The sequence below is a fragment of the Sphaerodactylus townsendi genome, linkage group LG13 (assembly GCF_021028975.2).
Source record: "Sphaerodactylus townsendi isolate TG3544 linkage group LG13, MPM_Stown_v2.3, whole genome shotgun sequence".
Taxonomy (NCBI): Eukaryota; Metazoa; Chordata; class Lepidosauria; order Squamata; family Sphaerodactylidae; genus Sphaerodactylus; species Sphaerodactylus townsendi.
Window position 1 is genome coordinate 52,749,971 of NC_059437.1, and position 21,604 is coordinate 52,771,574.

At 50.0% G+C, this 21,604-nt stretch overlaps 1 protein-coding gene across 1 annotated transcript in view; it reads left to right on the forward strand.

Annotated features, from left to right (window-relative positions):
• Window positions 1-21,604, forward strand: part of NCOR2 (nuclear receptor corepressor 2) — a 343,452-nt gene that overhangs the window by 315,203 nt on the left and 6,645 nt on the right. The window contains 12 exon segments of the mRNA XM_048513864.1: window positions 1,124-1,369; window positions 2,497-2,649; window positions 4,238-4,393; window positions 4,676-4,838; window positions 5,833-6,383; window positions 8,454-8,597; window positions 9,625-9,773; window positions 11,967-12,160; window positions 12,919-13,059; window positions 14,884-15,029; window positions 16,846-16,905; window positions 20,138-20,368. Of these exon segments, the coding sequence (XP_048369821.1) occupies window positions 1,124-1,369; window positions 2,497-2,649; window positions 4,238-4,393; window positions 4,676-4,838; window positions 5,833-6,383; window positions 8,454-8,597; window positions 9,625-9,773; window positions 11,967-12,160; window positions 12,919-13,059; window positions 14,884-15,029; window positions 16,846-16,905; window positions 20,138-20,368 (2,334 nt within the window).

Consider the following 21,604-nt stretch of genomic DNA (forward strand, 5'->3'; position numbering starts at 1 on the left):
TGAGAGAGAGGCAGCACGGAAGCCTTAGAGCGCCCATTGATTGCAATATAAATTCCTGAAGGCTGAAAAAGAAGTCCGGCTCCTAAATATTTGGTGTGACTCATTAGATCCCAAGAAAATGTATCAAGGCCTGTATCAGCTTTAACAGTTTGGAAATTCTCATCTCTTCACACTAGACAGGGTTCGAGGATGTTGAGAGGCGGCTGAACCTGTTCCGGTAGAACAGGTACTTTTGGAAAAAGTAATCCTGTGAGCTCACAAGTACAGAAATGTTGCTGCAAGAAGGTCCAAACTGAGAGAGCAGAAGTTTATTTTTGTCGTTTAAATGCAAACCCTGCTTTTTCCTACTTTTTCCTACGTTCTGCCCTTGATGCCATAAAACAGGGGTCTGCAACCTGCGGCTCTCCAGATGTTCATGGACTACAAATCCCATCAGCCCCTGCCAGCATGGCCAATTGGCAGGGGCTGATGGGAATTGTAGTCCATGAACATCTGGAGAGCCGCAGGTTGCAGACCCCTGCCGTAAAAGGCCATAACAAAATAACAGTTAACAAAATCCAGACGAAAAACTGCGGCCGTAACAAATACACTTTTAAAAAAAAATTTGCATAGTAACTCGAATAGGATTAATTCCAAATTCCTCTCCCCTCTTCCAAAACTTTTTGAAAACAAAAATATCCTTGCAGAGGTTATCGATCCTTGCCAGAGGTGGTTTTCTGCACTCTCTCCATCCGTGGTAGACTGCCTGAAAGGAATGGGTGATATTGCTCAGCCAGCTGGTGATCTAGTGGAGGCACCATGAATATCAAGAAAAGAAGGAGCTTCCAGAGGAAGTTCCTGAACAGATTTGAATGGGTGGGCAGGTCTACACAGGGCAAGGCAGTTCCTCAGTTAGTGTGTTGTGGGCTTTCCGGGTTGTATGGCCGTGTTCCAGTAGCATTTTTCTCCTGTCGTTTCATCCCGATCCTGAGAAGATGCCAGCCACAGATGCAGGCGAAATGTCAGGAGAAAATGGTGCTGCAACACAGCCATACAACCCGGAAAACCCGCAAATCCCGGCCATGAAATCCTTTGACAAAACCAGTTCCTCCGTTCATCTCTTTCCTGGCTTCTTCTCCTACAGCTGCTGCCTACTACCTGCCGAGACACCTTTCTCCCAGCCCGACGTACCCCCACCTGTATCCTCCATACCTCATCCGGGGCTATCCAGACACGGCTGCCATGGAGAACAGGCAGACGATCATCAACGATTACATCACTTCGCAACAGATGCACCACAATGCGGCAGCCACTGCTATGGCCCAGAGGGCGGACCTGCTGCGTGGCCTGTCCCCACGAGAACCCTCCCTGGCACTCAACTATGCAGCAGGTGTGAGAAACGTTGTCTGCCACAGTGATGGGTGGGTGGAGTTGGGCAGGGTGGTGACGGGCAGCTTGTCTGTAGTAGCAGCAACAAGAGAGCCCTGTGGCCTCTAAAGATATCGTGGCCTCAGCTGTTGGAGGCCAGAGGCCGTTGGCCAAAGACATGATGAAGCAGGCCACGGAAGCCGGTGCCTCAAGAGACGCGTTAGCACAGTAAACACTCTTGCAACGTTTTGAAGGTTATGATAGTGACGTAACCTTCAACATGTTGCAAGAGTCTTCACTGTGTTAATGCATCTCTTGAGGCACCGGCTTCCGTGGCCTGCTTCATTCTGATAGCTATCATTCTCTGCAAGATGGACCATTTTAGTCAGTGGCCCTTTCCCCACTTACCTTAACCCCCGCGCTACTCTCCTCAAGTAGCGTGGGGTCCCCCGGCACTCCCCACGACAGGGGCGGCGACACCGCAGCCGCCCCGATGCTGCCGCTGTCGCACCCCCTCAGTGCGCGTCACTCCTGACGTTCTTGTAAACGGCGCCTTTTGGCGGGGTCGTGGGGACGCCTGGGCGCGCGCCAGAAATGACGCGCACTGAGAGCACCGTGCGGCATGGGGGGGGGGGGGTCATGGTGAGTGAGGAAACTCCCAGTGTTGCCTTCTTTAATGCCTCCCGGAAATCCTAGAAGGCCAAATTGCATAGGCAAGTACACAAGTCATCCCGAAATCCGCCTAAATATTTTTGGCCCTCCCCTCGTACCAGAGGAGGTCTTGAATTTTCAAAATGTCTTTTATTTCAACTTTGAAAAAAGAAATTGTGTGTATTTATGGTATTAAAAGATAAAAAACGTGTTGCTATTATACAATACTGTTCATATATTTTATGCATTTCTGAGCTTGTGGTATTTCTCCGTGTCGTCTGCCGGCCTTTCCTTGTCATTTGCGGCATTTGATATATTGAAACCGCCAGGGGGGAAGTCGCGAGGGGGAAGGGATAACCGCACAGTGCAAGTCACTATGCTTCTGGGATGCCACAGAAGGTGCGGCCCTATTGTCACTGCCTGAATAACAAAGCATCACCCAACCTGGATCATCATCTGTGTGTCTGTTCTCTCCTTCTCCCTTCCTGGTCCACCCAGCAGGAATAATCGACCTGTCTCAAGTGCCACACCTGCCGGTGCTCGTGCCTCCCACCCCTGGCGCCTCCGCTGCCTCCATGGATCGAATCGCCTACATCCACAGTGCGCCTCAGGCCTTCAGCAGCCGACACAGCAGCTCCCCGCTCTCCCCAGGTAGTACGACTCATAACACGGTGCCTGGAATTTGTTGCGTGGTTTAAAAAGAGAATTAAAGCTCGCTGGCTAAAGAGGCTCCTGGTCCAGACAGGCACAGAAGACAGGAAAGGTGGGGCAATAACATAGAGATAATGCAAAAATCATATGCTGGCTTACAGTCGTGTTGTAATCAGAGCTGCGCTAGACTCACTGTGGGCGTCCAAGCCAGACAGCGTGTTGTTGGCAGTCTGGATAATCTGGGGGAGGGGGAAAGAGTCTGGGTGGGCAGAAAAGTTTGCCGGAAAACAAGCGAGCAGGTCACCAACGAAGCGGATCCAGCCACGATCTGTCAGTATTGAAGAGGAAAGTACCTATCAAACCAGGGCAGAGGCTTTATGGAGCCATCTGGAAACCCATCGGTGTCACCTGACAACCTTTGAATTGGAGAGCTAAATGCTACCTTCTGGCCGTTCTGATTGGCTCAGCCCGAGAACAGTGAGTTGCTGACCCACATTTTCCTCTTCTAGTAGCCAGTGTCCTGTAGTGGTTAAGAAGAAGAAGAATAGTTTGGATTTCTATCCCCCCTTTCTCTCCTGCAGGAGACTCAAAGGGGCTCACAATCTCCTTGCCCTTCCCCCCTCACAACAAACACCCTGTGAGGTAGGTGGGGCTGAGAGAGCTCCGAGAAGCTGAGACTAGCCCAAGGTCACCCAGCTGGCGAGTGTGGGAGTGCACAGGCTAATCTGAATTCCCCAGATAAGCCTCCACAGCTCAGGCGGCAGAGCTGGGAATCAAACCCGGTTCCTCCAGATTAGAATGCACCTGCTCTTAACCATTACGCCACTGCTTCTCTCTAACCTGGAGAACTGGGTTTGATTCCCACTCCCCTCTATGAGCGGTGGATTCTTATCTGGTGAATTGGATTTGTTTCCCCACTCCCCCACATGAAGTCTGCTGGGCCAGTCACAGTTCTGTCAGGACTCTCTCAGCCCCACCTACCTCAAGGTGTTTGTTGTGGGGAGGGGAAGGGAAGGCAATTGGAAGCCACTTTGAGACTCTTTAAAGGTAGAGAAATGGGGGGGGGGTAATAAAACCAACTCTCCTTCTTCAAGCTGTCACAATGGTGTGAAGCTGATGTGTTTGGGTCTGGTTGCCATTCTCCCCAGTTGAAAACTGCCTTGTGCCTTTACCGAGCAATAACTGTGTGTTACAAGAGATGTCCATTCCTCCTTTGAATTTTAAAATAACAGGGAGAGAAAAGGGGACCATTATGCAGGCATCTCTGGTACCGCGCAGAGGTGTATTGGGGGGGGGGGAGTGAGGAATGGCGCCCAAGGACAATATCTTCTCCGGGCGCCCCAACCCCACCCCTGCTCGGGAATAGACCAGGAAGGGTGGGAATAGAGATTGGCCTGACCAATCACCAGTCTCCCTTCCTCCTCCAGCTGTAGCTCCTGCTGCCGCAAGAGGAGAGAAACGTTTGTCACTCTCCGTCCTCCCTTTTCCAGGGTATTTCAACATTCCTTTCTAAGATCTGCCGTTGTGTCGATTTGATAACGTAAAATTGCTTAAAAGGACTTGCGTGAAAGTAGCTGTTTCTCCCCAGGAGGCCACACACACTTGACCAAACAGACAGGACCTTCGGTTTCCGAACGGGAGCAAGAACGAGATCGGGAGCGTGAGCGTGAGCGTGAAAAAGAGCGCAAGAAGTCTGTCTTGCAAACCACAAGCACTGTGGAGCACGCCCCGATCTGGAGGCCAGGTAAGTCAAGGATACGTTTAAATAAAATTAAATAAATAAATCGTAAGGTAGTGAAAATACATATAAATTACTTTGAGGTTTGATGTTTTGATGTTAACAAATAAAGTTATATGTGGGGGGGAGACACAGACACACACACAAACACACACAAACACACAAAATAATATGTTTGATGCCCTCGCAAGGAAGGGCAAGAGATGCTGGCTAGAAATAGCTCCATTGCACTGTGTGAAATTTCCCGTGTTAGATTTGTCACTGTGGCTTCATCATATCTCTTGGCAGGTACAGACCAGAGCAGCGGCCGTTTGTCGACGCACTCTCACAACCACAAGCACTCCCCCGTCTCTCCCCGCACCCAGGAGAACATCCAGCAACGCCCCAGTGTGCTGCACAACACGAACATGAAGATCATGTCTTCAGAAAGCCTTACCCCATCAGTTCTGCGGTATGTCGTAAAGTCTGGGGTGAGAGGCAGGGTGGCATAGTGGTTGGAGTGTGGGATGTGGCGTGAATCTCCACTCTGTGGAGAAAGCCTCACTTGAGCGATCTTGAGCCAGTCGCTCACTCTCCATCTAAACTACTTCACAGTGTCGCTGTGAGGATAACATGGAGAAAGAGGGAGTGTTTTAAATGACATCGGGTCCCCACTGGGGCCAAAGACGTGCTAAGCCAGTGATGGCGAACCTATGGCATGGGTGCCAGAGGTGGCACTCAGAGCCCTCTCTGTGGGCACGCACAAACAGAGTTCATCATGTGGGGGGTGGAAAATCACTCCCCCCCCACACACACACATCTAGGCTGGCCAGGGCTGCTGGGCTCGATTATTAGCATTACAGCTAAGACCTAGTTTTGGGGAAGCAGTGTAGGTAACCCTGTTAAGCACTGTTAAACCCCACTGATTTTCATGCAAAGAACTAAAGCGCGATCCTTTACCTGGGAGTAAGCAATGTGGCAATGTGGCTTGCTTCTGAGTAAACCCTCCTAGGGTCGTGATTCACCCGTTCGAAGAGTTGCATGGTTGCTTCAAAGCAAAGCCAACAACTACCAGCAAGCTTACTCCCGAGTAACACACACCTCAGAACCAACCATTTTTTCTAAACTGAAACCTTAGCATTCAGGTTAAATTGCCGTGTTGGCACTTTGCAATAAATAAGTGGGTTTTGGGTTGCAGTTTGGGCACTCGGTCTCGAAAAGGTTCACCATCACTGTGCTAAGCAAAATAAAAAAATACGTATCCTCTGGATCCTCTGGAGATGCCGGCCACCGACACAGGCGAAACTTTAGGAGAAAATGCTACTGGAACACGGCTATGCAGCCCGGAAACCACACAGCACTCCAATTTTGAAATGGCGGCCAAAACAGCAGTATAACCGTGATGGTAAACGCCGGTCTCTTTCTCAGTCCACCTCTGATTTTGGCTTTCTCCCTCTTCTCTTCAGATCCTCCTCCACCACCACGTCGCCAGTCCGCTCCTCCGGCTTCTCGACCGCATCCGCGCTGCGTGTCCCTGTCAGTGGCATGGATGCCTACGCACCCTTGATGGACTCTGCCCATGCCCAGAAGGAGGCCTCCCGGCCCCAAGACTCCAAAACAGAGCGCCCACAGGCTGACAACAACATGTTCGCCTCAAAGCTGTCTGCTGGGACCGGCCTGGAACAGTCATCTTCGCCCCTGAAAGCCATGGAGCCCAGGCCGGTCCCCTCCTCTGGGCCAGGGCCTGCCCACCCGTATAGCAGAGGACAGGGGAAAAACCCGCCGCTCCACCATTCCCCCCTGGACCCGTCCCTGCACGCGGTGCCAGCCAGCGAGCAGCTCGGTAGAGAAAAGAGTCTGAGTAAAAGCTTTTCTGTGCAGGAACAGGAGCTCCGAGCACTCGGTAAGACCACCATGACAGCGGCCAACTTCATAGATGTGATTATCATGCGCCAAATTTCTTGCGATAAGGGGAAGCGAGAAAGAAGCTCGCTAAATAACAACGCCGATAGCGATGGTAAGAAATTGGGGTGGGGCGGGGTCGTACTCGCAAGTCGTGGCCTTTTTCGAAAGGAAATGCACATAAATGCATTGCAAAAAATCCCAAAAAAACCACCCTCCCCACCAACCCTCCCCAACCCCATCGTTTCGTTTTGATTTAGTTTTTCACATTTATGGGGGCTGGCTGCTTGATATCATGCGCCTATGTTCCTAAGTGGCATTTCATAGAAAAAGCTGTCTTATGTTCTCCCCCGCATCATGCCTATTTTCTTTAAACTTGCCCCCCTCCCCGCCCCCCAGTTTTTGTTTTCATGCATACTATTCTGTTCCTGACATGTTGTTGTCATCACGGTGGGAAAAACTGCTAAGATTATATGAGAAAGATGAATGTGAATTCATCAGGCGGTCGGGGGTGCATGTGAATGGGAACTGCCGGGTAGATAAAACTAATGCCTTGGGATTGGATCGCTCTCAAAGTGCTTTTGCAAATTGATGTTACTGGGTTCTTGATAGAAGAGGGTCTCCTGGGGTTTGAATACGGCTTGAGCCTGGGCGGGAAGGCTGGGCTTATAAGTCATAGCGTCGAAGAGTTACGGTGACGGGAAGAGCGAGAGGTGGAGTTTGGAAGCAGTGGTCCAAAGCCATCTCGAGGCATCCTTATTTGTCTTCTGGAAAGGCTCCTGCGGGAAAGAAATTTCCGTTCCTGGGGTGGAGAGGATTTCAGCTATGCATTTTTCCCTGGTACTGCAGAATGGAGAAGAATCTGTGGAGCTGGAGGGAGACCAAAAAGCCATCTATTGTGAACTTCCCCTCCAGAGCAGGTCCTGCCAATCTGCACACTACCCTACGTAAACACACACACACACACACACACACACACAAGTCTCCTTAATGTACATTCCAGGATGTAGGCAGAGCAGACAGCTACTGTGCAAAAACTCTGCTAGAGGAGCTAGCAGCTCCATTAGGAGATCCAAGCAGTCTGAGCAGATGGAAGGAACAAGGCTACCACCTGAACTTGGAAACACTTTTTAGGGCCTCTTGCAACTTCTCGTGGGGGTGGATAGCCTTAATGCTGAAAATCCCCAATTCAATTTCTTTCCTCCTTATAAGGATTCATTCCATTGGTCCGTCCATCTTAGTACAGTCTACCAGACTGAACAGAAAACACTCCAGGGAGTCAGGAAGAGATACATCACCCTTGACTCTGAGATCCTTGAATTGGAAATGCTGTGGGTAGAACTGGTTCTTGTGGACTTTCCAGGCTGCGTGGCCATAGTCTGGAAGATCTCATTCCTAACGTTTCAGCTGCATCTGTGGCTGGCATCTTCAGAGGTGTATCACAGAGAGAAGTCTGTTATACACTGTGGCCAGACTTCTCTCTGTGATACACCTCTGAAGATGCCAGCCACAGATGCAGGTGAAATGTTAGGAACAAGATCTACCAGACCACTTCCGCGCAGCCTGGAAAGCCCACAACAACCAGTTGAGTCCAGCCATGTGGGTAGAAATTTCAAACCTTGAAATACATACTCTTGCCACAGAGGAATAGCCTCTCCTTCCCCATTCCACCCCATGGTCTTTTAAAAAAAAATCTTACCTTGTTTTTCTGGGATATGAAAGAGAAATCATACAATAAATCTTAATGGATCTCAAAGGGTGCAGATGGTTTTAGCTATGGAAGAAAATCTGTTTGCTTCTCCTTCAAGTTTCTGTTACAGTAGATGGCATTTCACCCTGCCTCCAACTTTCCAGTTCTTTGGCAGAGGGAGAAATGCTAGCTGCATTTTAAAAACTATGTTGTTGTTGTTGTTGTTATTGTTGAAAAGTCAATACATTTGTTGGTATGCCTCTTTCCTTTTCCATTGATAAGTGCCACCACATTTCTCTCCGAGTTGCCCCAGAAGTTGGAGCAGGCAAAGAAACTGGGGCTTGAGCCACAAGGTAATGGGGATTGGGGGAGACCTACAGGCGTAACTTGTCTTTAAAGGTTTCTTTTGTCCTTGCGGTAAGTCTTTGCAGCAGCGTTTGGAATCGAGGGGCTCTCGTCCTGATCTAAGATCCTGGCTCCTTTTATGCCCTACAGGTTTCCACGGAAGTTACAGCCCTGACGGCATTGAAGCAATAAGCCCCGTGAATTCTCCCAGCATGCCACACGAGAAAGGGACAAAGTTGCCCCAGGATGTGGAGAGGGGACGCGGAGAGCCCAACCTCCGGACCAAGCAGCCAGGTGAGGGGGATTTCTTACCCCTCTTGTCTTTTTGACTCCTTTCGCTGTGCATCTTTCTGCCCCACAAGGGGGCTGTTCCATTATCCCTCGTGCATTGGCCCACTCCACACATCCCGAGGCAGTAAATCTGGATTTTGCCATCAAGTTTATAGTTAACTGGAATCTGAACCAGATCTTGGTGAGCCTATCAGTGGAATACACAAGATCCTACGCTCAGGATTGTCTCAGTTTTATGTTGTATTCCAATTTTTAAAAAAGAATCTCAGATGCACCTGAAGGATGTAATAATGAATGTTGTGTGTACCTCCACCACTCTGCTTTGAAGCTACGCCGAAATTAATTAGTTTCTGCAGACTTGTGTAGAAGTAGCACATTTCCATGCAACTTGTGTCCTTTCCACTTTTCTGTTGCTGTGTAAAGTTGTACTGTGTGACAACAGGTGCGGCACAAAACATACAAGTATTGTCCACAAGGTCTACAATCTACAAGTTGTAGACGTTGCGACCTACATGGGCGGGTGCACTCTAATCTGGAGAACCGGGTTTGATTCCCCGCCTTCCACTTCAGCTGTGGAGGCTTATCTGGTGAAACAGATTAGCTTGAGCACTCCAACACATGCCAGCTGGGTGACCTTGGGCTAGTCACAGTTCTTTGGAGCTCTCTCAGCCCCACCTACCTCACAGGGTGTTTGTTTTGGGGGAGGGAAAGGATATTGTAAGCCCCTTTGAGTCTCCTTACAGGAGAGAAAGGGGGGATATAAATCTAAACTCTTCCATCATCAACTCTGGTCCCCAGATGGGTAGGCACCCTTTGCTATCATCTTAATTTGGGCAGACCATTTGGCAGACTGCCTTCGATTGCTTAAGAGAGGGCTTCCTTTTCCGGACATTAAGAAAATTGGCAAATCCCACCTTTGATTATATACGCAATTTTCTTAAAGAAAGAAAGAAAAACATGGATTTGACTCAGATAAGTTTCCAGTGTCTTGATCGTGGGCTGTTTGTGCCCGTTTTTCTCTTCTCTGCAGGTCCCCTCAAGTCTTCTGCCGCTGAGATCTCTCACCTGCAGCAGCTCCATCAGCTCCCCGATGGTCAGCACTCACCTGGGCAGCAGATACAGGGATCACAAAATGCCAAAGGAAACCAGCGAGTTGTCACCTTGGCTCAGCATATCAGTGTAATTAGCCCTTGCCACTTTTCTTCCTGCCGCGGGCTTCTTGGGCCCGCACTTTGATAAGGGTGTGTTTGGCACGTAAAGGCCAGTTGCAACGAACAGTTCTTGCAACCGCAAGCTAGATGTGGGGATTCCTTCTTCCAAACATGGCTGCCAAACGTGGGAATTTTCCACCGGACAGAATTGCCTGCCTCTCTTGCTGAGAGACTTCACATGCGATGGATTTGTTTTCCTGCTGAAGGGAATTGCCTTTGAGAAAACAGCATGGCTAATCTGTTTAGAGAAACCTTTTTCACGTGGGTGCATCCTTTGGAATCATTCTGTAATCAACTCTGCAGATGCAGCGTGCAGAGACAGCCGGAACAGCTGCTTCAAAAGCCCAAGTCCCAAAAAACTAAATTCGATTAATTTGTGCCTTTCATGCGCAAGGGTGGTTTTCATAGAATCGTAGAGTTGGAAGGGCCATCAGGTCCAACTCCCTGCAATAAGAACATAAGAACTAGCCTGCTGGATCAGACCCGAGTCCATCTAGTCCAGCACTCTGCTACTCGCCCACCAGGTGCCTTTGGGAGCTCACGTGCAGGATGTGAAAGCAATAGCCTTTTGCTGCTGCTGCTGCTCCCGAGCACCTGGTCTGCTAAGGCATTTGCAATCTCAGATCAAGGAGGATCAAGATTGGTAGCCAGAGATCGACTTCTCCTCCATTAATCTTTTTAAAGCTATCCAGGTTAGTGGCCATCACCACCTCCTGTGGCAGCATATTCCAAACACCAATCACACGTTGTGTGAAGAAGTGTTTCCTTTTATTAGTCTTAATTCTTTATTAGGACTAATAAAAGGTTTCCTTTATTAGTCCTAATCCTGCAATGCAGGAACACGCAATCAAAGCACTGCTGACAGATGGCCATCCAGCCTCTCTTTAAAAACCTCCACCATCGAACAGCCCTGTCTGTCAGGAAGTTTTTTCTGATGATTAGGTGGAATCTCTTTTCCTTCACCTTGAACCCATGACTCCTGGTCCTAGTCTCCAGAGCAGCAGAAAACAAGCTTGCTTGGGCCAGGATTGAACAGGCCCACACCACTCCCAAACTTCACATGGAGTTTGGGGGCGGGGCAAGGGGTGGGGCAAGCCGGGCTGACCCAACTCCCAAGCTCCTCATAAAGCTCGGGTCAAGGCCAGCCCTGCTGGTCGGTGTTCAGCTATACTTCTGCCCTGAACCCCATGGGAAGTTCAGGCCAGAGTGCAGTTGCCACGAGGCAGGGCGCAGCTGCGGGGGAGGGGGTGACAGTGCCCAGAGTGAGCCCCAGGTGCCATTTTACTCAGCTACACCCCTGCTAGCGGCTAGTCCAAGGGTCTGCAACCTGCGGCTCTCCAATTGGCCATGCTGGCAGGGGCTGATGGGATTTGTAGTCCAGGAACATCTGGAGAGCTGCAGGTTGCAGACCCCTGAGCTAGTCTGATTTCTTGCTTATGGAAAAAGAGAAGGGGGGAATTGTTGAAGGTCAGTGGTGGCGAACCTATGGCACGGGTGCCAGAGGTGGCACTCTGAGCCCTCTCTGTGGGCACGCGCAGAGTGTCCCCCCCACACACACACATCTAGGCCTGCCTGGGCCACTGGGCTTAATTATTACCATTAAACCTAAGACCTACTTTTGGGGAAGCAGTGTAGGTAACCCTATTAAGCGCTGTTAAACCCCACTGATTTTCATGCAAAGTACTAAAGTGTGATCCTTTACCTGGGATTAAGCTCGGTTGCTGGCAATGGGGCTTGCTTCTGAGTAAACCCTCCGAGGGTCATGATTCACCCGGTGGAAGAGTTGCACGGTTGCTTCAAAGCAAAGCCACCGACTACCACCAAGTTTACTCCCAAGTAATGCATGCCTTGGAGCCAACCGTTTTTTCTAAACGAAATCCTCAGTATTCAGGTTAAATTGCCGTGTTTAAGGCACTGGCGCGAGAGCAGATATATAAGTGGGTTTTGGGTTGCAGTTTGGGCACTCGGTCTCGAAAAGTTTCGCCATGTAGGTAAAGTGCCCAGAGCCCTTTGGAAGGGCTAAAGCCCGTGGGCAGTGTCAGTGATGCCCATGCAGGGCCTTGTGGGGGTGGCACCTCTCACCCAAGACCCCCCCCCATCCCCTAGCCTCTTGTGTGTACTGTATAAGGAAAGATCACTGAGCTGCCATCCTTTCTTACAGGAGGTGATCACGCAAGATTACACCCGCCACCATCCCCAGCAGCTCAACTCCCTCATCCAGTCGCCAGTGTACTCCTTCCCCGGAGCTCCGTGTCCTGTGCTGGACCTCCAGCGAACGTCCAGCGAAGCTTACGCCCAGCAGCTGGAGCACATCCCAGCCTCCAGAATCTCTCCAGAGAGTGAAGGATCCAAGAGGTGAGGCCGCGTCACCATGCCGGTCCCTTTTCCCGTCGAGTCACTTCTCTGTGGCTTGGATTTCCCTAGCCCAATATATCAGGTGGGTTATAAACTGGAAGAGGTGCAGTCCAGGTGGGTTATAAACTGGAAGAGGCGCAGTCCAACCAAACAGTTGTGCACTGTTATCAGCCTTGTGGATCTCTTGGGGACAGAGGTAAACACGTTTAACTTCTCCAGGGGATTTGAAGTTTTTAGTTTTATATTGTTGAGAAGAGCCAGCGTGTTTGATTCCCCGCTCTGCCGCTTGAGCTGTGGAGGCTTATCTGGGGAACCAGATTAGTTTGTGCACTCCAACACATGCCAGCTGGGTGACCTTGGGCTAGTCACAGTTCTTTGGAGTTCTCTCAGCCCCACTCACCTCACAGGGCATTTGTTGGGGGTGGGGGAGAAGGAAAAGGAGATTGTAAGCCTCTTTGAGTCTCCTTACAGGAGAGAAAGGGGGATATAAATCCAAACTACTACTACTCCTCCACCACCACCACCACCAAGGGGCAGTTGACTTGCCTGCCAGTATGTTTACAGACTTCAGGCTTCATAAGCCATTCCTTTACTGGCCTTGCTTCACTTTGTCCTCCCCGGCTAGTCTTCAGTGCTCTGTGTCTTCTGATTGGAACTGTCCACTTTTGCCTGGTGGCTCTTGCTTTCATCTTGTTCCACAATCCTAGCCAGGAAAGACAACAGTCTGGCTCACCCAGCTCTCCCTCCTGCCTCCTCAGGTCTCCCGAGCCCCTGAAAGCGCTTGCTTCCGACAACTGCATAGAGCCCATCTCTCCACCAGAGGGGATGGGAGAGCCCAACTCGTTGCAGAACGCCACGTATCCCATCCTATATCGAGAAGGGGAACAGCTGGAGCAGAGGTAAGCGGGAAGAGCCAGGAAGGCACAGCAGCATGGCGGGGTGTGTGTGTGTGTGGGTGGGTGTGGGTGTGGGTGGGTGGCTTCTATGGGCTGGTTTGCCCCCCCCCCCCCACATTTCCAATCTGACATGCACACACGGAAGCGTGGCGTGGTGATGCCCAGCAAAGCATTAGCTAACTTGTATTGTCGAAGGCTTTCACAGCCAGATTCAACTGGTTGTTGTGGGTTTTCTGGGATGTGTGGCCATGGACTGGTACAGGGGTCTGCAACCTGCGACTCTCCAGATGTTCATGGACTACAATTCCCATCAGCCCCTGCCAGCATGGTCAATTTCACCTGGCAGCCACAGATGCAGGCAAAACATTAGGAACAAGTTCTACCAGACCACAGCCACACAGCCCAGAAAACCCACAACTACTGACTTGTTTGGTGATCCATCCTTGCTCATGCTTACCGGTAGAATGTTGTTGCTCTGACCCGGATAGCCCAGGCTAGCCAGATCTTGTCAGATCTCAGAAGCTAAGCAGGGTCTATCCTGGTTAGTACTTGGATGGGAGACCACCAAGGAAGTCCAGAAGCATAATGCAGAGGGAGGCAATGGCAAACCACCTCTGTAGGTCTCTTGCCTTGAAACCGCTGCTGAGTTGCCAGATATCAGCTGTGACTTGACAGCAGATGGCACTTTATACACACACACACAGAATGCTGTCAGTTTTAGCTTGGAAGGGGAGGATAGGCCAAGCAGCACCTTTTGCGTGCTGCGTCACTGTCCCAAAAGCCTGGATCATTCTGTGTCTCCAAGCAAAGGGGTGTGTGTGTGTGTGAATCCAATTGGACCAATTGCAAACAAGGTCAGGTGGCTTTGTGGAGTGGGCAGGGGATAGGGGTGGGTCTTTGTGGGGTGGGCAGGGCATATGACCCAGTCCAAGGAGCTACAACAGCTATGTCTGCGGAGAAAACTGTGTTCTTCGCAGACATACCTGTAGTAGCTCCTTGGATTGCAGCATACGCAAGTTAAAATAAGTTTACATAAGTAAATAGGAGGGCGGTGTTTTCACGTAACAAGAGAAGGGTGTGTTTGATCCATATTCACACACACCCAGTGGCAAGAAGTTGTCAGTCCTAATGAGTTTGAGCAGTTGAACTCCTTTTTGCCCGGCTGCACAAGGGTCATTTTAGAGCCCTGGCCGTGCTTCGTCTCTCTTCCGTTAGGTGGCCAGATTCTTCCCCCTTTTTTCTTCCCTCGAGTTCAGTTAGTTTGGGTGGGAGGCCTTTATAACCTCAGCTCAAGCACCCAGCACACAGGTATACCTGTGGCCCATTGGAAGGAAGCCACCAAGGTGGGAGAAGGCCTGTAAGGTGCTGCAACAGGTGCTGCCTTTTTGCCAGTATCTACTGTTTGCTGTGTCTCTCTGGACCCCACTCCCAGGGCTGCCCAGAGGCAGTCAGGGAAGAGGTAAACTGTGATAGGAGCAAAGAGGACAGGCTGGGCCCGTGGTGGCGAACCTTTGGCTCTCCAGATGTTATGGACTACAATTCCCATCAGCCCCTGCCAATTGGCCATGCTGGCAGGGGTTGATGGGAATTGTAGTCCATAACATCTGAAGTGCCAAAGGTTCGCCACCACTGGGCTAGGCAGTGGAGGAAATGGCGAAGAAAAGTTGCTAGGAACTCCAGAAGTTGGCAGTGTGCATTCTGCCAGGGGGCAGGACTTAGCAGTACCTTCCTGTGCCCGATGCTGGCGGTGCCGTTCATCAGGTCCAAAGGGGATGGTGTCAGTTTTGACCCCCCCAGAAGCAAGCTAACAGCCTTTCGACTCTGCAGAATGGGCTCCAAGTCCCCCGGGAACAACGTGCAGCCCCCGGCCTTCTTCAGCAAGCTGACGGAAAGCAATTCAGCCATGGTGAAGTCCAAGAAGCAAGAAATGATCAAGAAACTGAGTACCAACAGCAGGAGTGAGGTGGAATACAGTAAGTGCTCCCTAGCTTTGAAGGGGTTTGTTCCTGTAACCGACATGGGATCACGGCTGAGTTATGGCAGCCGTTGCCGGGGGTGCTCTAAATAGGTTGGTTTTTGCATTTTTGCCTTCAGCTGAAAGGGTGACTGGCTGATTGACACCTTCCATAAAGGAGATTCAATCCAGTAGCGCTTCAGAGATCCACAAGATTTTTGCAGTATGTGCTTTTCAAGAGTCAGAGTTTTGAATCAGGAAAACTTGGCACCACGAAAATCTTGATGGTCTGGCCGCAGATCTGTGTATTGTCGAAGGCTTTCACGGCCGGATTCAACTGGTTCTGGTGGATTTTCCGGGCTGTGTGGCCGTGGTCTGGTGGATCTTGCTCCTAACGTTTCGCCTGCATCTGTGGCTGGCATCTTCAGAGGTGTATCACAGCGAGAAGTCTCTTACACTGTGCGTAAGGGGAAAATGCATAAAGATTTTTCTAATCACTATGTCAGAAGGAGCTTTCCTCTGTGATACACCTCTGCAGCTGCCAGCCACAGATGCAGGCAAAACGTTAGGAACAAGATCCACCAGACCATGTCCACACAGCCCGGAAAACCCACCAGAACCAGTTGGACGCAAATCTAGTTCTAACCACAGACTAGCACGGCTACTCTCTCAGACCGTCTTCCAAAAGGTGCAGGCCAGCGTTATATTTTCTAATTGCCACGAATGTTTCACTGTTGAAATGGTCTGTCCATTCATTCACTTCTCATGGATTGGATAAGCCCAGAATTTTTTTCATTTAGCCCTGCTGTGATTAGAGCAGTGGCTATCAGCTTGATCTTCTCTCCTCTCAGAAGAAAATGGTGCAAGGCGTGAGGGATGAGAGATTTCCCTCTGGATATTCTCAAACTTGTGACGACTTTGCTTGCATTTTTGTTTTTAAGTGGGAGAAATGGATAATGCCTCACATTTTGGTACAGATGTTAAGAGCAGTGGACTCTAACCTGGAGAACTGGGTTTGATTCTCCACTCCTCCACATAAGCGGCGGATTCATATCTGGTGAACTGGATTTGTGTCCAAGCTCCTCCACATGAAGCCTGCTGGGTGACCTTGGGCTAGTCGCAGTTCTCATAGAACTCTCTCAGCCTCACCTGCATCACAAGGGCCCATTATGCATGGAAGGCTTATATCAGGGCGCTTCACCATGTAGTGAACTTGTAATGGGTTCTTGTCGTGTTTTTCTGTTTACATGCGAGGAGGCAGACCACAGCCGGCTGAACTCTGTTAGCTCTCAGTTCCTAGTTCTCTTAGCTCTGCCCATCAAATCAAGCCTTAAAGGCACAGATCTCTCCCACTCCACACACACACACTCACTCCCCCTTTCTCTTCTTGCCACTGCTGCTGCAGCATGGAAAAAAGAGGCTTGTTTTAAAAGAAAGGCTGGTTTGAAATAAAGTTCTTTGCATTCTCTCAGTGGGAGAGAGAATGCAAAGTGAAAGTGAACCTCCAGAGCCAATGTAGGAGACTTGGGGATGGTGTTTGTCAGCAATTTCTCTAGTTGGAATTAATGGGGGGCGGGTTTGCAGGAGGGCAATTAATGTTGGTGGTATGTTTGAGAGCCAGTGTGGTGTAGTGGTTAAGAGCAAGTGCACTCTAATCTGGAGAAGCAGGTTTGATTCCCCACTCTGCCACTTGAGCTGTGGAGGCTTATCTGGTGAACCAGATTAGAACTCTTCTTCTATATGATCAGCCGTACTGAGATGGCACTCATATCAAAGACTGTCCCTCATTCTGTCGTTCTCTCCCCCCCCCCCCCCATTTCCCTTTTTGCCTCCAGATATTGGACAACCCGGAACAGAGATTTTCAACCCTTGTGCACATTGGCCACCAACTGGAACAGAGTAATCTCTGGCGCTTGTGTTTACCTATACCTCTTGCGTTTCATGTGGAATTTTCTGAGATGAGTAGCGTGCCCTCCAACCGTTAGGCATTTTGTATGTCATGAGCCACGGTTGCTGATACTCCAGTTACGAAAAGCGAGGCGAAGGTAAGACCTGCCCAGCCCGTTTGCTGAGCTGTAGTGACTGAGAGGCGCACAAAACGGCAGAGAGGGCTTTCTCTCCCCTGCACCCCTTTTTAAAAAAAATATGTCTGGCTGGAATGTCAAGGAATGTCCTTCAAGGCAGCTGAGTGGAAAACGGGCCAATCACCTGAGGGAGGGAAGTAGAAGGAACGTAGGAAGTGGGAATGATTTAAAAAACCAAACAAAGCAACTGCTGTCCCTCTCTTATTTTTATTTTATTTCGTCCCTCTTGCCCTGAGGGTGACTGGCAAACGTCTGACCCAGCGTGCCTCCTACCATCCTTGTGCACTGCGGCACCATAACTGCATGGCTTCTGACGACTCACAATCGCAACACAAAACCCACACCACTCAGTTTCCGTGCCCTTCCTCCCATGACGAATCTCTTAATTCCCACAGCACTCGAATTGGGCGGGAGGGGGTGGACTTTGAAGAAATTGCAGGAGCAGAAGGCAAGGCGGGGCGGGGGGGGGGGACGACACTCGGGTGAGGGGTGCAAAAGGCAGCTGAGTCCCTTGGCCAATGAGATACCTGCAGTTTCACCTCAGGCTTCCCTGCTACAGGCTAGATTTGTTTAAAAGGATTAACTTAAAACAGGGAAAGAGAAACTGGAATTATCCCAGTGACAGAACATGGTGCTGTGAACATGTCACTCTTCAGTTTATCGTTCTTGCTACCCAACTCAAAATTCCTGTACTGAAATTATCTCTGAATGAAGAAGAAGAGAAGAAGAGTTTGGATTTATACCCCCCTTTCTGTCCTGTAGGAAACTCAAAGGGACTTACAATCTCCTTTCCCTCCCCCCGCTTGAGGTGGGTGGAGCTGAGAGAGCTCCGTAGAGCTGTGTGACTAGCCCAAGGTCACCCAGCTGGCGTGTGTTGGAGTGCACAGTGTGGCTTGCTTTGCCTGGCAGGCCCTATTCCACTCCCAAGCCTCTACCGGGGGTTGCCAACTTCTCCTGGAGAGAGCTAGCTTTCTCTCTGGGTAAACCGCTGCCACCATCTGACCGTTTAAGGAACTGCCCGCTGGGGAAGGTCAGGGCTCCCCAACTTCCTTTCCAACCATAAGGACCAGCCAACCGTTAGGACTAGTTTCCCCTGGTTCTCCTCTCCCGGATTCCACAGGGCAGATTGGAAGTCCCAGAGGAAAAGCTGTTTGCCACCTGCCAGTCTTCCTCCCCCCCTCCTATTTAGATAGCACATCCAAGACAGTGGGGGCATTCGTGGTACAGAAAACTGTTCCCCAGATCCAAGGTTTAAAAAGTATTTATTAAAAATAAAATGGTCACAAGTATGTTTTAGCACTGCGCCAGATTGAGCAAGGGTTTCCAGAACAAAGGAGATATAAACGCAAATCCTCTGTCCCTCTCCCTAAACATACCCTAGCAGTTGTTAAAAAGAGGGTGGGCCCTTAAAGCCTAGAAGGTGGCAATTCTCGAAGAGTTCCCATTACCTGGATGAGCACATGGTCCAAAGATGGCTGCTCCCTTCAAAGTCCAGCCAAGAGGTCTGCTCCCTTCAGTGATGCAGCAGAAAGAGAAAGAACCTCACCTCTCTGCTCCCAGCACTTTTATCAGTTACCTGACCCCACCTTCTTTTCACCTGGTCAGGCTGGGTCAAGATATCTTTTCCTCCTAGGTCAGGTAGCTCTTCCTGATGTCCCTCTGGCAACTTTTAAGTCCTCCAAGTCTATGATACCTGATAGGAGAAGGGGGGCGGGAAGGAACCCATTTCTCCACATACAGGCTAATCTAGTTCCCCAGATAAGCCTCCACAGCTCAAGCGGCAGAGCGGGGAATCAACCCCGGTTCTCCAGATTAGAGTGTGCCTGCTCTTAACCACTGCGCCACTGCTTCTTAAGAAACTCATACAGATGAGCCAAGAGACCCCAGAGTGAGTTCTCCCCTGGCCGCCTGTTCTACTCTGCCCCGAGGTAAGGGGAATTTGGCCGCGTATGGAGGCCAGATGTTTGTCTCGCGCACACTTAGCGGTTGCAACTGGACAGTTTGAGCCGTCCGCCCCCTCATGGCATCTGGACATTTCAGCAAACCTTATTTCCAGTTCAGGGTCTTTAAGAAGGCAGGAATTCTCTTGCAGTGAACATTTTTCCCAGGAGCAAATAACTCCTCTGTTGATCCAAAGCAGTTAATGGATTTTAGTAAATGTGGTCACTATTGTGATCCTTGATATACCTTGTATATTTATTGACACTGTTGTGCACCACCCAGAGCCCCTTGGGGATGGGGCAGTCTACAAATCTAAATAATAAATAAATAATAAAATAATAAAATAAAATAAAAAAGACTGTTTGCTGTCCCGTGAACTTCCCTTGCGCTGTGACAAAAAGAGCATCTCTTGTGGGTAATTCTTCTCTTTCTACCATTTAATTGGCTGTCTGGCCCACAGCTGGCTCTCTGCAGAAGATAAACGTCCACATGAGTTCAGATGTTTGAAATTCCTCCACACTGAGCCCACGTTTTGTCTGATCCCATCACAGTGGGAGGAACAGCATCCTTCCAGGAATCCCTCCCCCCTCCCAATTCAAGCACAGGCTATGCCTGTGTTGCTACCAGTCCTCTGTAGGGGCCACTTATCCACAGGGATAACCTGACCCAGCCTGTAGCTAAATCATCGCTCAGCAACCGCCGCAATTCAGCCGCTTCCCGAAACTGTCTTTCTAGGATGAGCCTAAAGCCATCAACTCCTGCCCTTCAGCCTTGGGGAAGAAACTGCACGCTTGTGGTTTGTGCGTGGGTGTCCGTGAGAGAGAGAGAGAGAGATGTAAATGTGTGTGCATCATTCCAGAAACAAAAATCCATAAGCAGTTTTTGTTTCCCTTTGGCCTCCCTGCGCCATCTCTGGGGCAGGGTCGAGGAATTGCATATGTTTTGGGGGAACGGACAGAGGCAGTGGTGGCGGAGTCTGTTCCTTTGCAAGAATGTGCTGACTGTTTGTTTCTTCCCTCCTCCCTGATCCATCCACTCTTTCCCCTTATTTGGCTCCCCCTCCCCCCTCCCCCTTTCTCTCTTCCCCTCCTTCTGCATCTCCCAGGGTTAATCAGTTGTAGGAGCCAGTCGGTCCAAGAAAATTCCAGTACCAACATGGGGTTGGAGGCAATTATTAGGAAGGCCCTAATGGGTAAATATGACGAGCAGTGGGACGAGCACTCTCCTCTCGGTGCCAATGCTTTTAACCCTCTGAATGCCAGTGCAAGCTTGCCCGCTGCTCTGCCTGTAACCGCTGCTGATGGACGGACTGACGAGATGCGCTCCTTGCCAGGTCTGCAGCCTTTTGCCCGCCTCGTTTTTTTGTTTCGTTTTGTTTCCCGACCCTTTTCCCCCTGCTTTTTCGTAATAACTCTCCTGTCTTCTCAGTGATTTTTGTGTTCCTTCTGCCGACTCTCCCTTTAGGCTTTTGGGGCATTTCCTGGTTGGTTTGTGTTTAATTATGCTGGTGAATCCCGGTTCTTCTCTTGTTTGTTGGTGTGTGTGTGTTGTTGTTGTTGTTGTTTTTACAAGCTTTTTAATTCAGTAGGCGGCAGGTGCTCTAAAACACTGACAATCATGCTGCTCTCTTCCTGTTTTTCTTTGTTTTGACCGTTTGTTTTGATTTTGTTTCATTTGTCCGTTTCTCCCTGCGATGTGAAAAATGTTTGATGGTTGAAAAAACATTGGGGTGGATTCTGCAGTGCTGTTCCGACAGCAGGACAGCGATCATGCCAGCAAAACACCTCTTCCGTCTTTCTCCCTTCCCACTGCAGACCCCCCCCCCACCCCACATTTTGCAAAGGGTCTCTTGGCCCCCAGGTGCAATGCGGGGGGCCGCAGGGGGAGGCAGGAATCCCTGCTTTACTGGCAGGAATTAGAATCTAATCCATTTGCATGGATGAGGCTCTTAGCACCAAGGAAATATGTTGGCCCCTCATTGAGAGAGAGAGGGCGAAGGAGGTGGCTGGCTGGATTTAACCCTAGGGGGAATCACGCATTTACCTTCAGGTATTAACTTCTGGTTATAATTCTGCACTAGCCCAGTCACAACCGAAACAAATTGGAGCCGTGCAGAACCTTAAAAGACGAGCCCTTCTACCGAAGAGAAAACTTTTGTCAACTGAAAACCACTTGGTCAGATGCATTGAAAGCGGGCACAAAAGTTTTCTCATCCAATAAACGTGTTACTCTTTGAGGGGATAAAAGACTGGTTCTGTTTTTGCATGAAGGCAGGGACTCCGGCAATATTTACAAGTGTCAGAGCTGAAGCAGGGAAACTTGTGGTTTGTGTATTTTGCACCTGCCTGTTGCCATTTTCAGGAGATGGAGGGGCAGAATGCAGAGGGGGGCGGGGGGGGGGGCTTTCCTCCTGTATATACCTGCCAGGTTTCCTTCCCCAGCCCACCCAAGGAGATCAGGCTGTGTGGAAGCTGCTACCTTTCCACATGTGCCACTATCTAGATCAGGGATGTCAAACTCATTTGTTAGAAGGGCTGGATATGACGTAAATGTGACCAGGTCACGCTGG